Source organism: Maniola hyperantus, chromosome 5 (genome assembly GCF_902806685.2).
Source record: "Maniola hyperantus chromosome 5, iAphHyp1.2, whole genome shotgun sequence".
Lineage (NCBI taxonomy): Eukaryota > Metazoa > Arthropoda > Insecta > Lepidoptera > Nymphalidae > Maniola > Maniola hyperantus.
The window spans coordinates 10,519,852-10,547,180 of NC_048540.1; the positions used below are offsets into that span (position 1 = coordinate 10,519,852).

Consider the following 27,329-nt stretch of genomic DNA (forward strand, 5'->3'; position numbering starts at 1 on the left):
TTTCGCTAAGGTGTTTAGTCATGGAGAAGAAAGGGCAAAGAAACTCCATAACACACATCTTTTAAAACAGAACATTTAGTAAAGTAGTAGGTACACAGTTACATCAGGTAACCTATAAAGGGCAAATGATAACATTACATTATAATAAAATATAAGAATACTTAACTTCAGTAAGGTCCGCCGTGTTTGCTCTGGGCTGTCGATACAAGACTGTGTCCTCTCTGTCGAGGTAGGGTACTTTTATAACACTGCCATCGCAAACAAGGCGGATGTCGAATATCACATGATCTTAATATTAATCATTATTTATTTTAGGTTTGTTGACAAAAGGTATGTTGACACACCCAATTTACAATAATAAAATCAGTGACATTGATGGTCTACGTTTTAATAATTTACAATAATAATAAGCGACTTAAATTGTCAGTTTACACAACATTATTATTTCACATAATAGCTTAGCTTAGTATAATGTCACTCTTAGTATATTGACAATATTTAATTTACAATGAATAATTAGTGACATGTATTGATAATTTATATAATATTATTTATCGTATTGTCACATTCCTAAATATTAAATTAAACAACATACAAGAAAAGATACTATTTAAATCACGGAACAGAAAGAACAGTGGAAGTGCAATTCACCAAAATTACTATAGGAACCGCTGTCGCCAAACTCATACAAATATACCGATAGTCATATATTGCACTACAAAGAAACAAATCATTTGATTTGTCGTTTAAGTTTAGTCAAAACTAGCCTACGTCACAGATTTGGAAATAAACCCTGACGCTCTAGAAATAAGATTTATTTTGCTTTAGCGGAAGAACGTATTTACGAGCTATAGTCACACTCACGTCACACTAGATTCAATTGTCCAATTAATTCCGCTACTTGACCATAGATGGCGGTATTCTAATTAGTAGCAATTATAAACTTAATTACTTTAAACATATGGTTGACATTTGCGTGATCGGTCGATTTTTTTTCCTCCTCAGTTAAGGCTGCACCACGTAGCTCAATGAATTACCTATCGATATCGATAGATACTCGTTATTTTGTTCATTCGCAAAAATAAAATTAAAAAAGGTAATTATAAAATTGAATAAAAGTGCTGGTATGTATGCATGCCTTTTACAAGTATGCACAATAAATACTGCAACGTATGAAAATAGATAAATTTTATTTATTGCCCTTGAAATAAAACATATTTGTTAAGAAACTGGCGTTTCGAAAGTCTTATTTTTAATTTTAATAAATGGTGTATGCGAACATTTATGTATATATTTTTCGACTACTGCCTTCATCAAATCGGTAACGTGATTAGACGCAGGAATCTCCGAATCACTTTGTCTTTTTGAAGAACCTGGAGTGACCACATTTATCATTTTGTGGCTGAAACCAAAATTAAATTTTGAGAATAAATCCGTACTAATATTATAAATGCGAAAGTGTGTCTGTCTGTCTGTCTGTCTGCTAGCTTTTCACGGCTCAACCGATCAACCGTTTTTGATGAAATTTGGTACAGAGATAGCTTGCATCCCGGGAAAGGACATAGGAAGTTGAAAAGTTCCCACAGGATTTTTAAAAACCTAAATCCACGCGGACGAAGTCGCGGGCATCATCTAGTACCTATATAAAAATGAATAGGAGAAAAATTAATTAGTGTGTTTATGAATTGAATTTGATATTTAGTCAGTCAATCTTCATACAAAAATATAACTAAGAGGTGTGTTGTTTTGTATTATAATATCAAGTATTTTCAATACTTACTGAAAGTAATAAAATAAAACAAGGTTATTTGATTAAAAGACTTAACGATTTTCATTGATGGAAGCGCAGTAGGTTTCGTATATCTATATCCTTTATTTGATATTATAAAATCGACTTCTAAAAAAATGTTCAGAGCATATCATGCTTGATTTGGTTGGCATCCAATTAACTCTACCCGTTGCATCTATCCATTTCTCTTTGATGCTTGCATCTTTGGGAAACCTAAAAATATTTTAAATGAAGGTTAGAGGAACTACTGATGTCTATTTAGTGATCAATGCAACGTCTCACTCATTAATAAATTATAATTATTGCGTTACTATTTATTTATATCCTTGTATCGATATCAATCGATAAATTCAATATTCTACTTGGCCACATCACTATTTGAGTAGCGAACACGGAGCGAAGTACTTTCGGAATAGAATCAATCCAAAATAAACTTTATCTTAATTGTTTAAGGTTGATTTTGACTAACCGTTCTATTAAATATTAGTAAATTGAAATAAATTAAGATTTTATAGAAAACAATGAAAATCGTACTTACCGATGATACGAAACACCTCCATTTTTAAGATTTTTTCTCCTACTATCATTTTTACACTCCAAAACGGAACAGTAACATTGCTAGGGCAATATGAATTTGTCGCGAGACTACCAACTCCACGCGATGTTAGAACGCGACTGGGATCAGTTTTACGTAACTACGCTTAATTGTGGCACGCGTGCCACGCCTACTTAGCACTTCCACTGTTTTTTCTGTTCCGTGATTTAAATCATACCCTTTCCGTACATTGACATTGAATCCGGAAACGGAATAACGATTCTGTTTTAAATATTACAACAAATATTTATTTCGGACTCCCAAGTTTATGATTAGATGAATTTTAGCATAATAATTATGTATCAAATTTTATCGTAATATAACAAGTGCATATTAATAATGTTCGAAGTCCCAACAATAATTTTTTGTGGCAATAAATAAAGGGTTTGTTTCTACGACGGCGACGCGCTAAAAATGACTCAGCACTAATAATTAGTTGATATAAAACGAGTGCATTGAAAAAAGGCAAACTAGTCATTCATTCTTCTTTGGCAGATAAGACTTAACTCAATCAATCAGTCAGCTTTTTATGTTTACTGCTGGACATAAGACTTTCCGAGAGCGCCCCACTTCACATGGTGCTCTGCCTGCCTCATCTACCCACTTCCAGCGACCTTCTTAAAGGTCATCGGTCCAGCGGCAGGCTGGAGGTCACACTTAATTGTTTTATGTGAAAATTGTATTATTAAAATGAATAAGAATTAAACTCTGCTTAAATTTCGGGACTACAAAAGATCAAAGAAGATTTATGGTTGTCGGGGTAAGTAGGTAGGTATAAATATATTCTGAGACTTCAAAGCGCCAATATTCCCAAAAAGTGGATAGCTTTAGAGTTATTATAAAAGACCCATATCTTGTTAATTAAATCAGCACAGTGGGGTGCCTCCAGGCGGGTTGTTCGCTTCTTGGCTCATCTTTACAACGATGCTGAAATTCAGGCACAAATGAGCCTTAATTTAAAGTTTACTGAAAATAGCTGCGTTTATTTTGATATAACAATACCACTGTTTGTTACCCGCAACTTCGGCTGCGTGGAATTTTGATAAAATGTAAGGTAGGTATGTCGGTTTTTTATTAACAAAATTAGCGAGCAAACTAGCAGGCGGGTCACCTGATGTTAGGTGATTACCGCCGCCCATGAACATTTGCAGCACCAGAGCATCTGGCACAAAAAGGATCTGGCACAACGGGCGGTCGTCGGTCGAACTGCACCAGGCACCCAGGTGGTGAGTGTGAAATTGCTTACGGTGGCGTGCGGTGCGGTTGTAGAAAAAAGAGGCTGGTAAAAAAAACGGTTAACTCATTTCTGAAGTTTTAGTTTTTCCAAAAACGAATAAAGATCTCCCGACCGAATTTCGGCCACGGCCGGCGGCTCGCGCTCAGTCTCTACAGAGATTAAGGATAACATGAGCGGAACATATTGTGCCGTGTGTGCGCAAGGTGCACTCTCTATTATCTTATTCTCACAGTCCGATGGGACGGAAATCCGACACGACCAGTGAGAGATCAGGACCGACGGCTTTATGTCCAAACTCCGAGCTAGTACTAAAAATTTCTTAATAGGAAAACTAAATATCTAACTATTTTTTGGCCTACCCGGGAATCGCACAAAAGACCTCTTATCCGCAGTCAAACATGGTAACCACTTGACCAACGAGGCAGTTAAAAGGAGCAACGAGTAAGGGATGATTTATGTCAACACGTTGCGGGCACTCCCTCTATTTAATAATTACTGAGAAATAATTTATATTTGATATTGGCAAATCCCAAATCATATTTTATTATTTGTTTGTTAGTTAGTAGGTAAACTTCAAAGTCCCAATGTAACCCTGGCTGAAGTTACGTATAGCATTTTTATCTGGAGGATTCCTTAATATTGTAAAGAACCTTTTAGGGATTTCGGAAAATCTATTTGTATTCCCCTTTTCTATTTCTGTTTTGTAATCTGACCGAATTGATATGGTTTGGTTGAAGGGGATGGTCATTATTTTATTCATAGTAGGTAAGTATTAGCGATATTAAAACAAGCTACTTAGGTAGTACTATTTCTGGATTGGATAAGTAATTTTTTAGTTGGAAGTCAAATAGTAGTAATAATAATTATTAAAAAGCAATTAAAATCGCTTTGGAAATAGGGATGGTAGAAAGTACTCGGTAGGTAGTTAGTTATTTATTCGTATAACGTGGCGGAAATATCTACGCATCTCGCTGGAATGCGCTTCCCCGCAGCTCGCCCGTTTTCGCCTATCCAGTACCGGTGCCAACGCGACCGCGTTGCAGGACGTCACTAAACCCGGTTCGTAGATATTTCCGCCGGCTTATAAAACGTTTTTTAATCTCTCAGAATATTTTCACGTGTATTTGGGTCGATTCAACTTCAAGTTGAAGTTGGAAGTATTTTTGACATTATAGTACGCGACAGGTTGAGATGGCAATCAGGATATGAGGCGAAGGGACGCCCCGCACACCCGCATGTCAGCCGCCCTCGCCCGCACCGGGTTAGCGCGGGGGCTGTTCCTTCCCCGGTTATCATTTCAACCTGTCGCGTACTATAGTGATGTTAAAAAAAACTAACAACTTCAACTTGAAAATAATAAATATGTTGGTATGGTAGAATAATTAATTATAAATTATAATAAATACAAAACCAATATTGCACGTACATTCATTGTGGTGAATATATCATACACCATTCGTAAATTTTACACTTGCGTTCCATATTTATAATTGGTTGGGACAAAGGCGTAAAAAGCGGGCCTGTTTGTCGACCCGCATGCTGCCGCCGCAGCCCTGACGTTTGTTTAAGTTTACAATTAACACTAAATTTTAATTAATATCCCCCGTTTCATAGTTCTTGTTCGTGTTTATTATTTGACATTAATTAATATAATTATAGTCAACGTGTGGAAAGCAACAAAAATCAACAGTTCATTTTGAAAGCACCTGTGGTGTTCCTATATTTCATTGTTACTGTGAACTTTTAACTGTTTTCGTATTTGTATTACCTCAACTTGATTCCTACATAACATAGTGGTTGGGTTTTTTTTTTCGAATAATGTTTTTTTTGGGTTTCCAGATCTTCCTGCATACGTCTGCACCAAGATTAAGTACGATTGCGACTCCTCATAATAACGGGACCGGTCCGAGACCTGGGGAGCAACGCAAAGGTGAAATTTCGAGGACCCGTCCAATTTTCGATTTAGTCGATGTTGTCTATCTAGTGCAAGATCGACTTATACATATTTGTTAATTACTTAGTAACTTCAACCTGAAAAAGACTTAGCGAAATCGGTTCAGCAGTTTTCAAGATTTGCGATCAGCAACACATTCAGCGATTCATTTTTATATTATAGAGAAGATTTCGTATCTCTAGCAAAAGTTCTATACTACTATACTATAACAGATTTCCACAAATTCTTTCACGTCACAATATCATAAATTATTTGTGTACAATAACAGAAAACTCAGACAGAAGTAGGATTCCAAAGGTGGCCTTATCGCGAAAGACGCCCAAGTTTTCTGTTATGAACTTAAAACTTTTCAGTTATGTAAATGATTAAAAAAGCTGTGATAGCCTTGTGGTTAGAACGCTCGCCTTTTAATCGGAGGTTGGGGGTTCGATCCCGGGCACGCACCTCTAACTTTCGAAGTTATGTGTGTTTTAAGTAATTAAATATCACTTGCTTTAACGGTGAAGGAAAACATCGTGAGGAAACCTGCATGCCTGAGAGTTCAACATATTGTTCTCAAAGGTGTGTGAAGTCTACCAAATCCGCACATGACCAGCGCAGCGGGTAGACTATGGCCAAAACCCTTCTCACTCTGAGAGGGGACCCGTGCTCTGTAGTGAGCCAGCGATGGGTTGATCATGATGAAATGATTACTTCGCCGTGATAGCCTAGTCGTTAAGACGGGCCGCCTCCTATTCGGACAGTCGGAAAGAAATTAAATATCACTTACTTTAACGGTAAAGAAAAGTATCGTGAGGAAACTTGCATGCCTGAGAGAAGACTCGTACTCAGTAGTGAGCCGGCGATGGGTTGATCACCGGCCACATCAACGTTCCAGGGAACTCAGCTGTATTAAAACTAATTCGGAACTTGAATCTGTAAATAAATGTCAAAAACATTAGCCGAGCCGAAACAACTTTAAAATCTAAACTTCAACGTTTGCCCAGTGACTGTTGACATGGCCACATTACATTACAGAAATTAGAGCCCCCGGAATGAACAATAGTGGAAAAGGGTTATATTTTGTGTGGGTAAATTAAATGGACGTATTACAGTTAGTACGAACAGCCCGAGGCAAAACCGGCACAAAGGTCCAGAGTTTCGTTCTATTATTGAAAAGGGGTGATCAAAGCCGAACGATACGTTTTCATATACAGACCTTTTTCTATTTCAGTTTGTACAGGTGTTTTTTGGGTTCCTATTCCGGTGCAATGTAAAGTTATTACGCCGTTGTATGACCATTCGCTGGTCACAGCCGCTATGGGAATGGTTTTAAAAATCATGAAAATGCCATTGTTTGTCTGTTGTTCCGTTTATAACGCTTTTGTTTGTGTTTGTTGATCCAACCGGACTACAAAGATAGAAAACGATGTTCCATTATATTATATATATCATTCTATCTAAATATGTATATATATATGAAACGAAAAGGTGACTGACTGATCTATCAACGCACAGCTCAAACTACTGGATAGATCCGACTGAAATTTGGCACGCATATATCTATTATGACGTAGGCATCTGCTAAGAAAGGATTTTTGAAAATTCAACCCCGAAGGGGGTGAAACAGGGGTTTGAAATTTGTGTAGTCCACGAGTATTATATTATACGAAAAACATGCGACTTTTTCAGTCTTATTGCTCAGTATAATAGGTGACCAGCCTTGAGACATAAAGTGAATAAAATAACAACAGCTAAAGTGAAAGAAAGAGTGAATACTATAAATCCGACTCAATACGATGAAGATGAGTTTTATGTTCCGTGCATTGCGTGAAAGAGATCACTGTTTTGTGATAAATTTGTCCTCGTGCTTTTATCGTTTTTGTATGCAAGTAAGTAATGCTAAATATGTTTTTTTTTTTCAATTTAATCTATTGCGTGGATTGATAACTGACATTGGTGTTTACTTTGAAATAGCACTACATTCTACAATTAAGGCACGCAAAATGTAATAATTATTCTTATCTTAAATTAATTTACCTTGATTATAACTTTTGTATAGTATATTAGATATAGTAACACAAGTGATGATAGCTTAGTGTTTATGACGTCGGCTTCCTATTAATGAGTTTGATAAACTTTCGGAGCTATGTGCATTTAAAGCAAAAATATCACTTGCAGCCTGAGAGTGTGTGAAGTCTGCCCATCCGCAATTGGCCAGCGTGGTTGATTGTGGCCAAACTCATCTCTTTCTGAGAGGAGACCTGTTTCTGTAGTGAGCCGGCAATGGGATAAAGTTTGTTTCTAAATTGAAGTTCGTTTTTGTTTTCGCGCAGTAAAGATTGATGTTTGATATTTCAGAGGTGCAAGTGAAATATATGTATATTCTCTTTACATTTGCTTCACGTGCTTTTCCCAAACTGAATATCAGGGAAATGCATAAAGCATTCGGGTTCGTAAAGGGTATTCTGAAACTGGCCCACTGCTTACATAAACACTACATGCCCTCCAGCTGTAAGCTCGATGAAAAGGATAAGATATGGCGTATTGGAATACATATGCAAATATAAAAGCGGCTAATTCCGACAAATACCTATTGGAATTTATAAAAACTGAAGTTTGATATTTTACATTGGGCCAAACTAAAAACTAACTTAAAACCGTGGTCTTGTGTAGTTTTTAAAAATTCCATACGTTTTGGCAATGTGATATTATCAGGTGCCTAATCTTAATCTAAATCAGCCTGCATTGTCCAACGTCTGGGCAAAGGCCTCTCTCCGGTGTCTGTTTACTTATTTTTATTACTATTTGACAATTGAATGATGAATGTTAGAACTTGCGACAAATTTTGTGGACAAAACGAGTGGTTGTGTATTTGTTTGTTTCTTTGTCGCGCTCTAGATTTAAACGTTTGTATTCTTACACTGATTGATTCATCCAAATCTAAATATATAAAATTATAAGGTGACTGTATGACTGACTGACTGACTGATCTATCAATGCACAGCATTTTCAGAGACACAGAAATTTCGCATGCAGATAGCTATTATAAAGTAGACGTCCGCTAAGAATTTTTTTTTGAAAATTCAAGCCTTAAGGGGGTAAAATTGGGGTTTGAAATTTGTGTAGTCTACGCGGATGAAGTCGAGGGAATAAGCTAGCTAGCTAACATTGCATTGTAACGATTAAGCAAGTTTGTGATTTTATTTAAGAAAACGCTTTACTTCTTTAACTTGAGTCAGTTGCCATATCGCCATTCGTTTGTTACGTGCAACTGCGATACAGAATAACAATATTTTTAGTAAACGTTAACTTAATTCTTTGGTTATCTGAACATTTCTTTACTTTTGAGAACTAAAATAGTTTTCGAAACCAGCTACTTTGTTCTTTAGAGCATTCAATTTTTTGTTAAAAAAAGATGGTAGTTATTTAAATGCTGTATGCGAATAAACTTCTAATGGCCCCTGTGTGACAGAAACAATTATTCAAAGTAATAATTAAGTATAACGGTATTATATAAAGCCATCCATCAAACAATAAAGCGTCCAAAGAATACACAAATAAACCAAAACTCTTCGGAGTTACCACTCAATAACGTTAAAAATGAGCTCTCGAATAGAAACAAAATTGTTTTTCCGCCCAACAGCATCGGCCCGATACATCGCCAAAATGAAAAGTTTCCCCATCAACCACTGACACATCGATTGGCGTTTACATCTTTGTGAAAGAAATTGGTATATATCACGCAAAGAAACATAGACCTTAAGTCGAGGGTCTACGCTCTCTAAACCGCAACTTCGTCCCCATCGAGGCAATATTTTCGAACTGCCATCATGCTATTGGTAAGCAATCCATCATTTATTGAGGTAACAAAGATGTACGATATAGTCGCATCAAAAGCGTTTCGCCAGTGTTCCACCAAAGCAAGCCTGTACCTGAGTGTATCTAACTGAATAGATTCTGATGATATTGAGCTGTAAGGGGGGCAATGGGTGATCCGTATGGGTATGTTATACGTACATACAGAATGGGAGTAATTGCTTTCATTGACATGCCGAACCCCCAAGCTGCGCGGAGAATGCCTTAATAAATTAATCGAACATAACCGTTGATGGAAATCAGCTTATTGATATCATCCGGTATTTTGTATTTACCTAACATTATTGAAAATCCTTACAGGGCTCTAATGATGCATTAGGTACATATATACCTACCTATATCAAAATACATGTAATACAATAACCACCCCACTAAAATTAAGTACCTACATTGACTAATCGTATTGCTAAACTGTCTGTGTAAAAGTGAATATAGTTGAACAACATCTTAGAGCGCCTCTATTTATTATTAAATGTGAAAATTCTTGTGATAATGTAACTACAGTGAACAGTATGGCACCTAAAGGAATCAACATTTTCATTAATTGCATACTTTATGAGCGACTGTTAAAATTAGTTAGACAAAGTTGCAATTTAAACGGCGTTCCTATAAAATTACCTCTCAAGTAATTTGTACCCAATTCGAACTTTATAGTTTCAGTAATAAAACTTCACTACTAATAATATTGAACGGTGATTTCAATTAATTTTTCCGTCAAATTAAAACGGCAAATCTTTTTTAGATGAAGTATTTTGTAGGTCGTTAGATCATATCGGAAATTTTTGTCGTACAGATCGATAGTTTTTTTTTAAATATTTTCTGTATTCTTATATCCCTCAATGAAATTTAACTCCCAACAACATACCTACGTCATCTACTTTTACGTTATTCTTAATTCAATCTAAGCAGTTTTGTTTTATACTTTAGCCGATACATTAAGTAGTGTTTCGTGTATCAAAATATTTTGTTCTCCAGAATCACCTCAGTTAGCTCAGTTGGTCTCTAGAGATGTGAATTGAGGTTAGAGTACACAGTAACTAGTTATAAACAAACTTCGAACTGCGTGCTGATTGAAATGTAACTTACCTTCAATAGAAAATACAACTATATAATCTGACTATATATATATATGATCTGACTAGATTTTCCAGGCTATAGCGACTAAAATAAGGTTAAATTCAAGATTCACTTGTACTGATTGCGTCAAAAACTTGTATAGAAGAACGTGTTCAAATTGCCGTGGGTACCCAAACATTTGTGTTTTGCTTCATTACGCCTCAGTCTGACCGATAGGGTAAACCCTAGAAGCCTGTCAAAATATGGTGCATTATCTCAGTAAGTTAGAAAGAAAGAAAGAAAGAAAATACGTTTATTTACAAAACTGTGCCGCACATCACATCTTAGAACTAAAAGCTGGTTATTCCGGCGCTTCTTCCACCTGAGAACAAGGAAAAGAAGCGTCGGAACAAACTGACATGTTAGGAGGTATTACCTTTATGACTGCTATAGTCTGTAGAGACGAAATGGCAGTGAAGATCGCATACCCGTAAGTGGGAGATATCTTGCTGACTGAAACACACACCCCCTCGAGTCTTCCTTGAACATGCAACAAAGATTAGTGCGCTTAATTAGCTGATGTGAACATAATTCATATGAAAGCTTTCATGTAGCTCTTAGACCAGGATGGCGTAGAGCGACGTAAGCTCTGACGGGTAATACACTTGATATAACTGAAGTTTAGTGATGTTTGGTGAATTAAACCTGTATTACATACAACGCGCCCACTAGGTACGACAAACTACAAAACACGTCACACTTAACGCGCGCGTATACGTGTGCGATTTTGATACAAATTTTATTTGGCAGTTCTCTAAGTTGACGTTAATTAATGATCAATATTATAGCGTCTACTATAAATTAGTACCTACCTATAATTTTATTACTCTTGAACATGCAATGCTAGTTAATGCCCATGATTTCGACCGCATGAGAAAGGGTTTTTTGGAATCAAGTTATTTTTGGGATTTGTTCGGGATAATTTTTTTAATGTAATCAAGCTGTCTCTGTGGATATTTTTTCGAATACTTTAAGCGGATGGTCTGTGAAAAGATATCGACAGACAGACACACTTTCGCATTTATACATGATTTTGTAGCTATGGATATGGATTAGTATATTATTTTAGTGTATATTAGATAGTTCAATCAATAATTGATTACTTAGTTTAGGTATGGTTCACTGTGCCTTCGCCATATTGTATTACATTTCATTCCTGTTCCTAGTATGTATGTTTTTCAAGTTACCTGGAAGCAACAAGACCGTCCAAGTGTAACTCTAAGATACTCTAATAGGTGTTACTTGTGTTGGCGACTTACCTAGAATCTCCGGTTGAACGTGCAACTAAGATAGTTAGCCTAATTTGCTAATGAGAAAGACTTGAAACAATTTGTATTAAAGCTTTTGAATAGCACTAAAATCTAGGACGTTATCGACCATGTTGGATTATGTAAGTAGGTAGGCTTTGGTACAACCGATGTTAGACGTTGCAGACTTCATTTCGATTACTGACGTAGAGCCATAGAATTAGGGTCTCAGACTGAACGAATTAATCTCTTTCCGAAACAATTAAATAAAACGAAGCCTCTATAACTCTGAAAGAAACCATATCTGTTAATTTGAAACGAAATGTAACTTAAATCGAGTTTATACTGTTATTATAGAAGGCCTCCAGGCTACATTTCTAGCATTAAGTTACCTTTATCTCTTGCGCCAACTGAAATATCTAGTTTGCCTGAGTATACTTGGCCTGAGGGTAAACGCTGGTGTATCCAAACACAATGTCGTCATAAGCCGAGTGAACACAGCTAGTTTCTAGTTTGTCTGCCGCTGAAACTTGGTACCTACGTAGAACGGTTCAACTAAATTATCTTAATGAGGTCGGAGGATTTGCTTGTTCCAAACTACTCATTTACGCAATTAATAATAAACGGAGCAAAGGATTGACGTGTTTTAGCATGGGTTGAATCGCCTGGATATACTCGTACTGTGTTCTTCAATAGGCAATCAATTCTAATGGATTTTGCGGCACCATTTCCTAAGGGAGTAAAAAAAGGTAAATAAAGGTTAAATCAAATTTCACGCTCAAGATTGTGGCCGACCATTGTTACGGCTCGTTTCCATAGCAACATCGTGTTTTTTGCAGCACCAGTATTTTGCAGGATCCCAAGTGGTGGATCTGTGCCACTACTAGCGTTCATACAAGCATCCTGTATGGTGTATCCCGCAAACTGGATGCTGGTGTCAATACTAGTATTGAAACGCTTGTATAACCCTTACTTGTACAGTTATAGCAACCCGGTGACGCGACCCTATTTAAAACAATAACAATCGCTATCGGGTTGGATGCTAAATTAACTTAAATTCCACAAGTCAACATATAACGCAACGTAACACCTGATCTCCTTCTCGAAAGCCTGTAGCTTATTCTTCTGTAGTTTTCGAGAAATATACTCTTCGGGAATAAGCTAGAAATAAGTAACAATGTGGTTTTGATTTAATACCTCAGTGATATTTTAGGATTAGCTTAAGCTTACGTCTGACACATAGGCCAACTTAATTTATACGTCCTTATGAAAGGTCAAGTCTGTTTGTTTGTAGTGAACTGTACTATCGGTTCGGCTGGCAAAAATCTCTGCCGATACTGATATTTTTTCAAAAATTTAATAAAAAGTAATTGATCTTTTTGTAAAAAAAGTTTTTCACAATAACACCTGCCCGAGGGCGCTCGTGTTCACAACACATATTTTTTATTTTTAGTGTACATACTTTTTTGTACACTGGGCTGTAACTTCACCGGGCCAGGGCTCATAATATCATCATTCACGACTTAAACCTACCTTACCTACCGTTGATAATAAAATAACAACCCTATAGAAAGAATTGTTTTTAATTTCAAGGGCTTATTCTATTAAGGATCTCTCCGAGGCCGCAATATAACTTTTTAAATTAATGCATGACGAAAACACTCGGAGGGCAAACATAAAATTGGGTTATTATTACGGAGAATACAATAAAGTGGAAGTTGATTTAGCGCTTTCTTTTTGTCGAAAAAGTTGTTAGTATACCCACGGATAATAATTTGATACGAAATGAATATTTTCTTGTGCCTACGTACTTAATTTGTTTATGTTACTTGCCAGTTGTCTGTCTATTTTTAGTTGCGACATTTTGATTAGATTAAAGAAGACGGATTTGTACAAAACAAACAGAAATATAGCTAAGATATTTTTTTTTCTTGTTTGTGTGGACTGAGATGAGATAGTTTTAAGGTTCGACCACATCAAGGAATATACTACTCTCTAATGCGAGGACCACATCTACCTATTTTGCTGTTTTGTAAAAGGAGAGGGAGACGAACTCACCATAAACAAATTTTTACACTAAGTCGCTTACTCATAAAAAATCTTACTGCTTTCACATGTCTTGTATTAGACCTTCGTCACGTAAAAATGTGTTATTTTTATGTTTTAAAACAGGGTGTACATTTTTGTTACCTAATAAAACTGTAACTATAATACCTATATTTTATAAAAGTTATTTATACTTTTTCAGTATTTAAGATACGATATACGTAAGTTACTTACTTTTGTAGTTTAATACCTTTAGGTAAACATATTAACTGTTGTCACCTCACTGCGGTAGGGGTGAAATAGTTAAGCGACACTATAGATTATAATTCATTAAAGTAATTAATGGAGTTTAGTGACATAATGATACAAGTTTCTCACATAGTTATAGGAGGGTTTACTCCGGGGACGGAGGAGCACGGTCACTCCCCGTATGCGATTCTATACGGACTACTACTACTAACTTTAAATAGCCTACTTACATCTTCCTTATTGGTGAAATTCAGAGTTCTTGCTGAGAGGAGTGGCATCTATTCTCAATGTTTAACATAGTGGCGGCGGCGGCGCGGCGGCGCGGCGACTCGAAACAGCGCGCAGTGCACTCTTTGGTTCAGGCTGAGCCAAAAAAATTGTGCCTGTCCTAGCCGCTAGCCTGAACTTGCTTAGGATTTTTTATTATTATATTCTGGCAACGGCCCTGCTTTGAGTACTCCTCTGTGTTTCATCTCCATTATACTAATTTGACTATATGGCGGTTTGAGTTGTTTAAAAAAAAAGATGCTGTGCCTAGGCTCCACTCTTCAGGTGTGTGTTGGCACTTATTTAGGTACGTTTACGTTTGCCAATTTTATTATAACCGAACATGGACGTATAAATACTCACCGAATAAAAATGTTGCTGCGTTTTTACAAATTAACAGTGAAAACTTTTTGAAACACAAAATTTGGCTCTATACTTTTACGGTGTTGTTAATCGATAACAGAGCTGACCAAATCATATCTTACTTTTGTAAAATGAATATTCATCCACGCGCAAACATTATTCATACATGAACGTAGTCTGATCGAATTTCCACGAAAAATATTCACTATTAATTATTCCTCTTTATAGAGGAAGTAATTGATAAAAAAAGCACAAATTTCGAAATCGTATAATTTGCAAAACATGGATTTCATCCACAGGGATATATAAAGTACTTTTATAATAAACGATTCTTTAATCATTAATTAACCGGGGAGCTATTGGCTTTCTATAATTTGACGGTTTTCAATTATTTTATCGTTCTTCGCCGGAGTTTGATAGACCGATATTAATTAATTAACTACTGAGTTATTCAATACAGGATGTAATATATCTCAACTTAATCAAAATTTCGTATTTCACGTAGTTTTCAAGCTTTAGTTACAAGTTAGTTTTGCTTGGTTGATATTTTCTATACATCATAATAAAATGATGGCTTGAGATCTAGGTATAGATGAAAATGTACAGTATTCTATTTCACAAGAAAATAACCTTACTTATGACCACTACCCAGTAGGTACCTATTACCTACCTATACTTAACCTAAATCGGGTTTCGGGTTGGTGACCGGAAACAGATTTAGACCGACGTTGTTCTAATGATAGTAATAATTTATTTCTGGAACTGAAATATACTAATATTATTCTAACTATAATCCCGACTAATATTATAAAGGCGAAAGTTTGTATGTGTGTGTGTGTGTGTGTGTGTGTGTGTGTGTATGTTTGTTACTCCTTCACGCAAAAACTACTGGACGGATTTGGCTGAAATTTGGAATGAAGATAGATTATACCCTGGATTAACACATAGGCTACTTTTTATCCCAGAAAATCAAAAAGTTCCCGCGGGATTTTGAAAAACGTAAATACACCCGGACGAAGTCGCGGGCATCAGCTAGTAATATTATAAATACGAAATGTGACTGTCTGCTAGGTTTTTACAGTTCATCCCTTTAACCGATGTAGGGGAAAGGATGCTATAGACTTTGCAAGTTGCGTCCTGGGGACGGACGTGGTCTATTTTTGTCTCGGAAAATCCAAGCGTTCCCGCGGGACTTTTAAAAATCTAAATCCACATGGACGAAGTATATCATCTATTTGGTACAGAGATAGCTTGCTTCCCCGAGACAGATATAGGCTACTTTTTATTTTGAAAAATCAAAGAATACACGCGAGATTTTTAAAAATCTAAATCCACGCGGATGAAGTGGCGGATACTTGGATGCGGATATCATCCAGTAGGTACGAAATGAAAATAGAGAAAATTGAACAGAGAGAGTTTTCCAATATCTTTCGCTATCTAAACAGCTATTAGTGAGCGGCATTCTTTAGAATCAAACTTGTTCTAAGCAAGTCACCGATTAATTTGCAATCAGGGCAGTTGCATGACATGTTGCTAGTTGCGAGTTGCTGTAAACAGAGTGACCGTAAGTCTCATCGTAAGTCAGCTCAAGCCAGTGCAACTCCTGTTTGTTGTCTTATAACTTTGCCCAATTACTAGGTGCAATATGTGTATAATTCAATATCTTGGTGGAGGAGAGGAGATGGAGAGGTTGCATATTACGTGAGTATAAGTATATACTAATAATAAATAGGTATATTAATTAAGTGGTTGTAATATATATGTAGGCACCAGACTCTCGACTACGTGTTTCTAGAAAATTCTCAGTTATACAGTAGCCGGCAAGAAATATGACCTTTGGAATGAGATTTCGGCTTTTTGAGCGTTGTCTCTGTCACTCATACCTATGAGACGTATTGTCGGTCTCAACGACAGGGACAACGCTCTACGAAACCGCTATCTCTTTCTAAAGTTTGATGTACCAACAATATTTTCTGCTGCGTACTGTACTTTGGTTACATTACTCAACGCCTACCTAGTAACTTAGATACACTTATAGTCGTAAGCAAGGTGGAGGGCAAAAGACTACGCGGCCAATCCACCCAGCCGCTGGTCTGACCAGGTTAAATTACACACTGGTCTTCCACTTACAACTGCAATTAGAAGCTGAGGACTGAACAGAGTGGAAGGCTACCTAGTACTACTAGCTAGTCACGTAACAAAGGCAATTGGATACATACACGACCTCACGACACGAGTCACAAAGCATAGGACCAAGAAGAAGAAGAACTGGTAAAAAGCAAATAAATATCAATTGATGAAAATATAAATTTGGTCGTAAAATACATTATACTTTTGTTAGCTGACGTGGTAAACCTTGAAAATTAAAAATGTTAGAAGTAAAAATTCCATTTGTCCCAATTAGCGGAATCGAAAAATCGCGACGACGCGAAAATTACATTAAAAGTTTATCAGTAGTTAAATTGTCACGATTTTCAGTCTCAAAAAACAACATTATTAATTACGAGTGTAGCTGTGCCCTTTAAAATCAAACTATAGTATGCGACAGGTTGCGAGAGCAATCGGGGTATGAGGCAGGGGGACGCCTCATACACTCGCACGTCACCCGCGCTCGCCCGCAACGGATTCCCGCGGGAGCTGTGTGGGTGTGCGGGGCGTTCAAGCGCTTGGGGAGTGCTTGTCGCTTCTTTACGTAAGTACTTAGTGTTCTTTGCTAAAACTCAGATTCTGACAAAGACGATTCTATTAGCGAGACTAGTTATTTACGGTCACCTTCTACTCGTAAATAAGTTTTTACGGTAGCTACAAAATATTATTAAAGAAAACTACTGTACCGCATTAAGATAACTATCGGTAGTACTACCTCTAAATAAGAAGCGAAACCTATTTCGGTGTAACGTCTACTCGATTCTGATTCAATATCGATATCGAGCGAGTGTACCGCGGTCGATTAGATTTGTTTGCGTCGATAAATGGCACTTACGAACCGAGTCTGGCGCTTGTTAAACTATTTACCCGCTACGAGATGTTGCATATTGGTTTGCTTTGCATGCAACTTGCTATCCACAAACGTTGATATTCATTACTTTATGAGTTCTATTCAAGTCCTTTCAGTCTGCCAATCCGCACTTGGCCAGCAACTATTTACCTACCCTCTGAGGAGAGCCCTGTATTATAGCGATGGGTTGATATGGTAATGGTGAAGATTCCTTTCATTTTATAACTTTATTAGCTGATGCCCGCGACTTCGTTCGCGTGAAATTAAGTTTTTTTAAAAATTCTGTGGGAAGTCTTTGATTTTCCGGGATAAAAATATAAAGTAGCCTATGTCACTCTCCAGGTCTTTATCTATACACATGCAAAAAATCACGTCAATCCGTTGCACCGTTGCGACGTGATTGAAGGACAAACCAACAAACAGACACACTTTCCGCATTTATAATAAGGGTACTGAGGTACTGATAAGGGTACTGATAAATTGGATTGGTACATTTTCTACTTTAAGTACCTCAAGTAAAAGAACGTCACGTGGAGGGAGTATCAGGTGCCTCAGAAATCAGAATCTTTTTCGATATCGTAAGATATCTCTCTCTCTCTCTCTCTCTCCCTCTCTCCCTCAAGTAGAAACGAGTAACGTTTGTTAAACTTAAGATCGTAGTGCTGTACGAGCTGAATTGCGCTTTAGTGCGTCGTTACAAGAGTAGCTATTTATTTAAACTTCTTTGCGGAAATGTGGCTTTTGTTAGGGACTAATAAGTATTCTATGAACTATTGAGGCTAGTTTGTGATCAGTTATTTTGTGAGTAAATAAATAATCTTTACTATTTAAGGAATTAAGTTCGAAATCCTTTTTTGGTTACATACAACCACAACATAATATGCTCTTAAAAATATTGTGAGGAAAAATACGTCTAAGTTATTGAAAAGTTAAGTAGGTAAGTCTAAAGAAACTTTACAAAGAAAGTGAAGCAAAAAAGTTGGATGCAGGTTTTTAGACTTTATTTTATCAGCGACCTAGTTACTTCAACACTACTGAACTACCCACTATTTAGATTCAGAGTTGCAATATGTCTATTTTTACATCGAATCTGGTTCAAAATAAGCGCTCTTCTTTTGAAACCCAATTAATCTTTGAAGAGCTAGGAGGCTGACGTGTTATTGAATAGAATTAGAATGAACACTAGTACTAATCCAAAGTTAAACTCTTATTTATACTAATATTATAAAGAGGTAAAGTTTATAAGTTTGTTTGTAGAAAGTAATCTCTTGAACTACTGAACTGATCTTGAAAATTCTTTCACCAGTAGGTATGAATTACAGAGACAACGCTCTAAAAATCCGCTATCTCTTTCTAAAAGTAGATGTACATTATTTTCTGTCGCATACTGTTGCTATCCGCAAAGGTTATGGAATATGAGGTACAAAAAAGTGAACGAAGGAACGGAGACTTTCCAAATCTTGAGTCATATACCTACCAACGGCAATGGGGACCACGCGCGACACATATAGTTTAAAAAATTGTCATCATCATCATCACCATTGCCAACCGATAGAGGCCGACTGCTGGACATAGGTCTCTTGTAGGGACTTCCTTACTCCATGGTTTTGCGCTGCCTGAAACCAGCGGCTCCCTGAGACTCGTTTGATGTCGTCTGTCTACCTCCCAACGCTGCGCTTTCCGGTGCTAGTTTTCCATCCTACCACACCATCTAGGACACCAACAACTATCGGGTTTTCGAATTATGCGTTTTGCCCTTTGCCACTTCAGCTTCGTAACCCGTTGAGCTATGTTGGTTACTCTGGTTCTGCTACGGATCTCCTCATCTCGTAACTCCAAGCAAGCTTGAAACTCCAAGCAGCAAAAAAGTTCTATAGCATAATACCTATAGGTATTTCGTAGCTGTGCGCTGCTAAACAATTCGTCACATTTAAATACACGTGCAAATAAAACATCACGGTGTCAGCCTGTCCGTTTGTTCGACGCTTATATTTGTCACAGCCCGGGTAATACCCTGATCTCGCGCGATGCCTGCATTCACGCCTATATATTATTCATAACCTTTTCAACGAACGGACCGGGCCATACGGAATATTAGAGCACATCTACGGGGTTTATCCGGAGATTTTCAAATTCATCGCTAACTAAATTGTTTTCGACGTTTTCAATTCTATAATTTTATTTGTTTATTGGATTTCTACTCTTAAACCTCAATATAAACGGTGAAGAAGTGGACTTAAATTAAAAAGGTCAACGATTCCAGCAGATTGTCGAATATACTTCTATGGGAGTTATTAGTTGTTACACTATCATACCGTATCGCAATTCTGGGATTGCAGTATTTCTAGAACATCCGGATACATCACAATCCTGTCAATATTGGCGAAATCGCGTATCGCGTGATAATATTGATAGTGCAACAGCTGATCACCTCGATCTAGAAGTTTCCTTAACTAATCCAAAGCCCATCCAGGGTTGTAAATAATATTGTGTACGACGTCGTGTATCGACGATGAGATCACGAGATTTTTGCGCTTAATTTAAGCTTTGTTTGAAATTTAACGATGCGGTGAATACATTCTTTTCAATTTCGTACCATACCAAGCATGGCTAGTAAATAATTTCATTTACAAACCTTTTGCACGAATACTTGGTATTTTTATTTTAGGTATTTTTTGTGATTTTTTTATTTTTTATACTATTCAGATCCAAGTTAGCCCTTGACTGCAATCTTACCTGGTGGTAAGTGATGATGCAGTCTAAAGTGGAAGCGGGCTAACCTGGAAGGGGTATGACATGACATGACTTGACATATTTTATTAAACCCATGCCCCTTTGGGTTTCTACACGGCATCGTACCGGAACGCTAAATCGCTTGGCGGCACGGTTTTACCGGTAGGATTCAAATATTTTTGAAATAGCCATAATAACATTAATATGAAAATAAAATTAATTACATTTGATTTTTCCTGGTCTATTTGCATAGCAATGTAGTTGGAGAAAAACAATTTTCGATTTGCAAAGTACAGGATAATAATACCTATAATATTATATTACATTCCAACAACTTGTATTTGTTTAAAAATTCGCAGAAATCAGTCGGAGTATTTCGGGATTGCAAAATTCTATTTCAGTAACTCTCAACGGTATATGCAAAGAGCCCACCGTTCGGGCAAACTACAAAAGCTCGTGAAAAATGTATACTAGATTTAAGTACCTTCGTGCGAAACTCAGGCAGCCCTCTGGTACTATACCTAGTGAATTTTAAAATAACCGTAGAAAATAAATCGATGGGAATCTATAGTAGTAAAAACTCCAAAAATCTAGTAGGTAATTCTGCTCTTCAACTGCAATTTTTTTTTCGATTTTTGTAGTCAACATTATTTTTTAACACTTTTTTCCGACTTTTTCAACTGCAAAATCCACGTGAGAAATGTGTCGAACTGCCATAGATTATCTACACTAATATTATAAATGCGAAAGTGTGTCTGTCTGTTTGCTAACCTTTCGTGGCTCATCCGTTTAATCAATTTTGGTGAAATTTGGTACAGATATTATAGCTGGCATTCCGAGGCCGACAGACATATAGGTTACTTTTTGTCATTACTCTCTAACTTTTAGTTAATAAGTTTTGCTTTCGAAGTTGAGGCCACCCGTGATACCTACAGTAGTCGGCAAAAAATATTGTACATCGACCTTTAGGAATAGATAGTGGTTTCGTAGAGCGTTGTCTCTGTCTTTGAGACCGACAAAACGTCACATAGGTATGAGTGACAGAGACAACGCTCTACAAAGATGAAATCTCATTCTAAAGGTTTATGTGCATTATTTTCTGCCGTCTACTGTACCTACCGTAACGTACCGTAGTAGGTAGCAAATACGATATGGAGCTCGTTAGACTATGGTTAGGTATACCTAATATTTGTTCTGTAAAATGAATTTTCATTCTATACGGAATGGTTGTTTGTTTGTCCGGATATCACAGAGAAACTGCTGACCCTATTGTATTGTTTTCACTGTTTAAAAGTTTAGTTTTTAGTTAGTTCACTAAAAGTGCGTCATTTATTCGTGGATAAAGCTTTTAAAGAGTAGTTCATCCATCTTAATGGATTAGGTTAATGTTTTAACAGGTTTGTCCGATTTCATTAATATAAAGCTGCTTGTCCGGCATGCCCCGGCTCTCTAATCTGAAATGACATATTTGCGTTGGCAACGCACAGTTTTTTTTAATCGCTTTACAAGTTAGTCCTTGACTGCACCATCCAGACTTGCACCATCGACTGCATGATCGCCTCCACTTAGACTGCATCATTACATGTCTAAGGTGGAGGCGGGCTAACTTGGAAGGAATATGGCAGTTTAAACTTTAAAAGGCACAGTGCTTGAAAGCGATGGAGGTTTAAGCGGATGCTGTCGAGCAAAGAAGCGTGGCAAGTGGAAACGATACGGCAATAATATGCTTAAAGCTATGTAAGTAACAGCTATGGTGAAAAGAGCAGAACAGGAAAACAGGAAAGAAGAAGACAAAAAAGAAGTACATATAGGATCAGCACAAAGTAGTACTATGCAGTTCCGGCTGACCTGAAAGACACGTGTTTTTATTGGTTTAAGTCGGACATAGCTTGCCAGCAAGCAGTAGTCTGGAGGGATTTTTTTCCTCCTCCTGAGAAAGTCAATAAAGAAAAAGTTATTTAAAGCTACCGGTCAACTGATTGCGTTAGCTTCATCGCTGCCATGCCGCCGGCTGGCCATCGCAGCTTCATGCCGGCGCGGTGGCGCCTTAACGGTAAATAGGTACCTAACGAAAGTCAAACAATATGAAACAGGGTTATATTCCGATGAAAAATACACGTGAAATTTATGCCTTTAAAATAGTTGTTTTTCAATGATATGATTGATATCGGTTGCCGACAGTGAACTGAAAAATGTGTATAAATCATTTGTTTGACGTATTTGCGTTTTCTCTCTACTTGTTATATGAACTCAATTTTTATTTTATTTGTAGAACACCTGCAGCCCAAAGAGTCAGTGCGACACATCTCTTTCGCTTTCGTAGCTTTTGCAACGCTTTGTCTATGGAAAACTCGCGAGAAAGTCTCACTGACTGTGCTTGGGCCGTTTGTAATGTCTGGTTCCTCATTAATAAGTAGCTGATCCACCAAGATTTATTCATATATACCTAAAATATATAGTCTGTATTTCTTAAGGATAAAGTAGTTTTCTAATGGTGAAAGAATAATTATATAAGTCTATTCAGTATTTTCAGAGCTTATCGTTTACAAAAAAAAAACTTTCGTCGTTATAATATTAGTATAGATAAATAAAAGAAATAAGTGTCATCTTTATTTAGGTTCATAAACGTATGTAAGTTATGTAATGTATTACATAAGAGAAAACTAATTACCAAAGAAAAATATTTCGATATTTCTGGTTTCACTTATTCTTAGTATTTTTGTCGTTCTTGATTTTACTATTAAATAAAAGGCAAGTCTTAATATAATAGATAGTTATTACATAAGTCTACATGCATGACCTGCAGGACATGGTGGATTATCGGATTGGATAGGGACATGAGAGTTTTGGGAGTTCAGAGCTAGAATAAAAAAGTCTCTTGACTGCCTCGGATGGAAAAGTTTCACCTAGAACTGTAGAGTTTTGATGATGGTGACCATGACATATTTAAACAAGTCTTTACTTGTTGCAGGTTGGCGCAGCTATGATGTCCTGTCCTCTGCCCCTGCCGCTTCTGCCGGCCCTTCATCCACAACCTGCTCTGGCTTCTGACTTCCCTATCCACATTGGAATAAAGGTGAGAATATCTTCTATACTTCCTATTACATTTAACCAATTTGCTTTAGATTTACCTATTACATCTTATTTACCGCCAAGCAGTTTCTTACTTCAATCCTCTCCGGTCGGTACAGTATGATTGAGGATCATCATCACCTTTCTTGACGTGATCTTGCCTTGTTATAAATGATGTTCTTCTATCAGCTCTTGATCTTGGACAGCATCGTCAACAACAAGTTAATCGCAAACTTGTTAGTCTGACCATTCCGGGTTGGAGATCCTCCTTGTCCTTACTTCAGTAAACGCCCGAAATGAAAATACTAAATACGAGTATAAATCCTATATAGAGAACGGCACAGACCATACTAACCAGAAGTTCCTCAAAGAAATGCATAAGTATCACTGCGCTTTTTGAGCACCTATTGTGTCATCAGCTTTACAAAACTAACTATATACTAGGTATATCATGTACGTATTGTATTTTATATAAACTCTACAAGAATTAAGTATTGTTTTCAGATTTATTTTCTAGTTCTGTTTAATTGTTACAAGAAAACTTAAATGAAATTTTGTAAATTGTACTAATTTACAAAATTTCATTTAAATTTTCTTTTAACGTTAGTTTTTCGCAAGTACGAGTTAGCTAACTTGACATAAATCTGAGCAACTTAATTGCTGCCATTAACTTGTTGTAATACTTTTAGTTTTCTTCATTTTTTGGTCAGCTTTTCTCATAAAACTGTTTGCAAAGTTGCGATTTTGTTTTAAAAATATATTTGGAAACATTCCTAGTCGAAATAGACGCTCTGGAACTCTGACCCTTCGTCCTAATTTTTATATCGGTAAAATTCTACTACCGTGTCGACGCCGTTACGGCAAAGACGAATCTCAGTATTTATTTACCATTAAAGTACAATGTCGTGTTGATTTACTTTCTAAATAAAATTTCATTACATTTATCTCTATATATCCGAGTATTTTACGTTTTTATTTTTCCTTTAACATTTACTGTCGCGAGTCGTCTCTGTAGGTAAGTCGGGAAAAATAAATAAATAATTTATCCGGCCGCCTCCTTGACGAGTTTTAGACAACTTAAATTGCGAATGTATCAAAGCTAAATAATACCTATAAAGTAAGCGAAGAGTAAAAGGTAACTTCGCAACAAACTTTTATACCTTACACACACAGAAATCATGAAAAAATAACATAAATTACTAAAGTTGGTAAGGCCTTCAAAATGTATCTCTGTATTATGTAAGACTTAAGTTTGGTGAAATGGCACTAGTTTTTATATTTTTATACATGCGCCAAAAATCAGTTTTTGGCAATATTTATTGCGTCATTATACCATCCTGTCCTATTGATCCTATTGATGTCCTCTGGTGAACAAAATAGTATGTCTTGCCTAATAAACGCTACACCTGATCCTTATCTCCCAAAGCCACCATGATCCAAACAAGTATCCAAACAAACGTTCTTCCCAGTGTTGGGGGCAATACGCAGAAAAACTTTCAGCTTTTATAAAATAACGAAGGAGTAGCACGCGCTGGCTCTCTCTCTATAAACCGTTAAGTAAATAATCGATTCAAACCACATTAATTAGACCTCTAAGCTTTAAAACGTGCGCATCATTTATTTGGTTATTTGCATCACTGGTTATTTGTGAATATAGAACAACTTTCAGATTGTTTCATCTTTGTTTGGCATTTCTGAATTAGTGAGATAGGTTTAGGTATGTATATAATATATTCGTGTAATTATTTGTACCTCGATTATGTAAAATTGGTAATTGTTATTTCGGATTCCTAAGTTCAGATATTTGATTAGTTAATACAAGTCCTATTTAAAGTTTATGCCATTTATACTTACATGATTTATACAATAATTAAAATCGTGTAATTTAAGAACACGATATTACAATGCTAAAATGCCAAAAATAAGTCCACATTGCTAAATTCTTGATTATTGCTTTACACTTATCATTCCGCATAAAAGTTAATCAGTGTTTCTTTTAGAAAAACCGTAAAGTTCAGTGATTTATGGATACAATCTCGTTTATTTTAATACGCGAACTGGATCTCGTTTACACAACTTAACCGCGCGGGGTCATCAAAAATCTATTAAACTGCAACTTTTACGGTCGTTCGAAACATGGTTTCATCACAAAAACAAGATGAGTGCACGCCTCGATGCATAAGTTTACTCATTAAAGGCCAATTTCCTCAAACGTCAAGAGAGCAAAATATGAAAAATTTGCTGTTGCAAGTTCGCCCGCTCGAAAGAGCAACTTTATGAAGTGCACTCGAATAACAGCTCGAGAGCAGTTCCGAAGTTATGCTTCTTATTTCAAACGTACTTTTTTTCTACGGTGTATGTCAAGCTAATTTAGACGGTTGATTCAATTTTCAACGGAAGGCCATATTTCAGTAGTCGCGGACGAGATTTCAATTCATACATAATATTTGAATAAATAAATATGCATGAAAGCAATTTATAGAGCCCGCTAGGGTCGGCGGCTGGGCGGCACAATATCGTAGGCTCATTAGTAGCCTGTTACGGTGCTACGCTTGCTACGAAACTATATTGTAGCCTTTACATCTTCTATTGTTTGGTGTCAGCTCTGATTGTTCTATGCTACTTAGGCAGAATTTCGTTTCGCGTCAATTTCAAACCTGCCATTTTTTGCATTATTTACAGAAATTATAATTTATTTTGTTACACATAATAGGAATTTTTCACCATTCTCTATAAGCCAGGAATTCATTAAAGAAAAACATTGTTGTCATGAAAATAACGCTGCGTAAACATCACTAATGAGAAGCGACGTCGAGGATAAAAACCGGCCTAGTGCGAGTTACACTCGCTCACTATGGGTTCCGTACATTGAACGAAAACGTATAATTAGTTAAATTAATTGCAATCGCAAACAAATCCTCTTTTTTGGACTGCATAATTACGTTTATTTGTATCTAATAAAACTACTAATTAGAATTAACATTGAAAATACAATAAACAAAAATACCAAACTTATTCTAGAACATAAAAATTACAGATCGAAAATATCATCTAAACCACCGCAACGAGGCAGGGTGCCCAGAACGCTGTTCTAAAACTACTAATTGGTATAGACTTCGTTTTATTTTTCTTGTATGGTTTTTCGCTTCGCTAACTTTTAAGATAAGTTAAAAGCATTAGTAGTTCCTGAAGGGAGTTGTCACGGATGAAGGACTGACAAAGTCGCACCATAAGGGTCCCTATTTTTACTATTTGGTGCGGAACCCTAGAAAAGGCCAAATATTAGTTTCGGGGCGACGTAAATAAAGGGCATTATCTTTTACAATAACCGTCACGCGTCGCAACCTGACGCAATACCTGAAATTTTTGTAATGGCTGCCCGTCCGTCATTTCCCTTGCACTAGTGTTGTGCTTCGAAAATGTCGATAAAAACTTTTAGGATTTTCAAAAATGTTCAGGCTGAGATCTATAGAACCCTCTTTGAGTTTGACGTTGACAGACTTAAAACACAGTTAAGATTTATGTCAGAGACATATCTCTGTCTCATTTTAACTCGAAGTATAGTCTGAGCGATGTGAAAGTATTTCTATAGATCTCAGTGTTAATGTGGAAAATATCTTTAAATTATTAATTTCTCAAAATAATACGAAATGTTCAGCGTTTGTCATTTAAACTGGTAAGGTGTGGACCCTTACTCCCCGTTTTCATGGTTTTTATTTGTACAGCACGTTTTGCAGGATGAATCTTACCGAATACGTAGTGGTACATACATTGAGGATAAAACCATTGACACGTTGTTTGTATT

General features: G+C 36.5%; 1 protein-coding gene and 1 long non-coding RNA gene across 13 annotated transcripts in view; one reads left to right on the top strand and one right to left on the bottom strand.

Annotated features, from left to right (window-relative positions):
* The window catches only part of heph (polypyrimidine tract-binding protein 1 heph), a 554,552-nt gene that overhangs the window by 205,859 nt on the left and 321,364 nt on the right, over window positions 1–27,329 (top strand). For 10 of the 12 annotated variants that reach the window (XM_069498752.1, XM_069498753.1, XM_069498756.1 and 7 more), the window contains one exon: window positions 23,424–23,528. The exons of 1 other annotated variant lie outside the window; for it this stretch is intronic. In XM_069498752.1, coding sequence (XP_069354853.1) covers window positions 23,436–23,528 — 93 coding nt within the window. In that variant the 5' untranslated portion in view covers window positions 23,424–23,435. Of the gene's footprint in view, window positions 1–5,460; window positions 5,552–23,423; window positions 23,529–27,329 lie in introns of those variants that run through there. One more of the 12 variants, XM_069498751.1, reaches the window with a different exon arrangement.
* Window positions 618–2,542, bottom strand: LOC138402333 (uncharacterized). Its single transcript, XR_011236737.1, has 3 exons — window positions 2,328–2,542; window positions 1,781–2,002; window positions 618–1,402 (listed from the first exon to the last, which is right to left on the bottom strand). It is a non-coding gene; the product is annotated as an uncharacterized lncRNA (long non-coding RNA).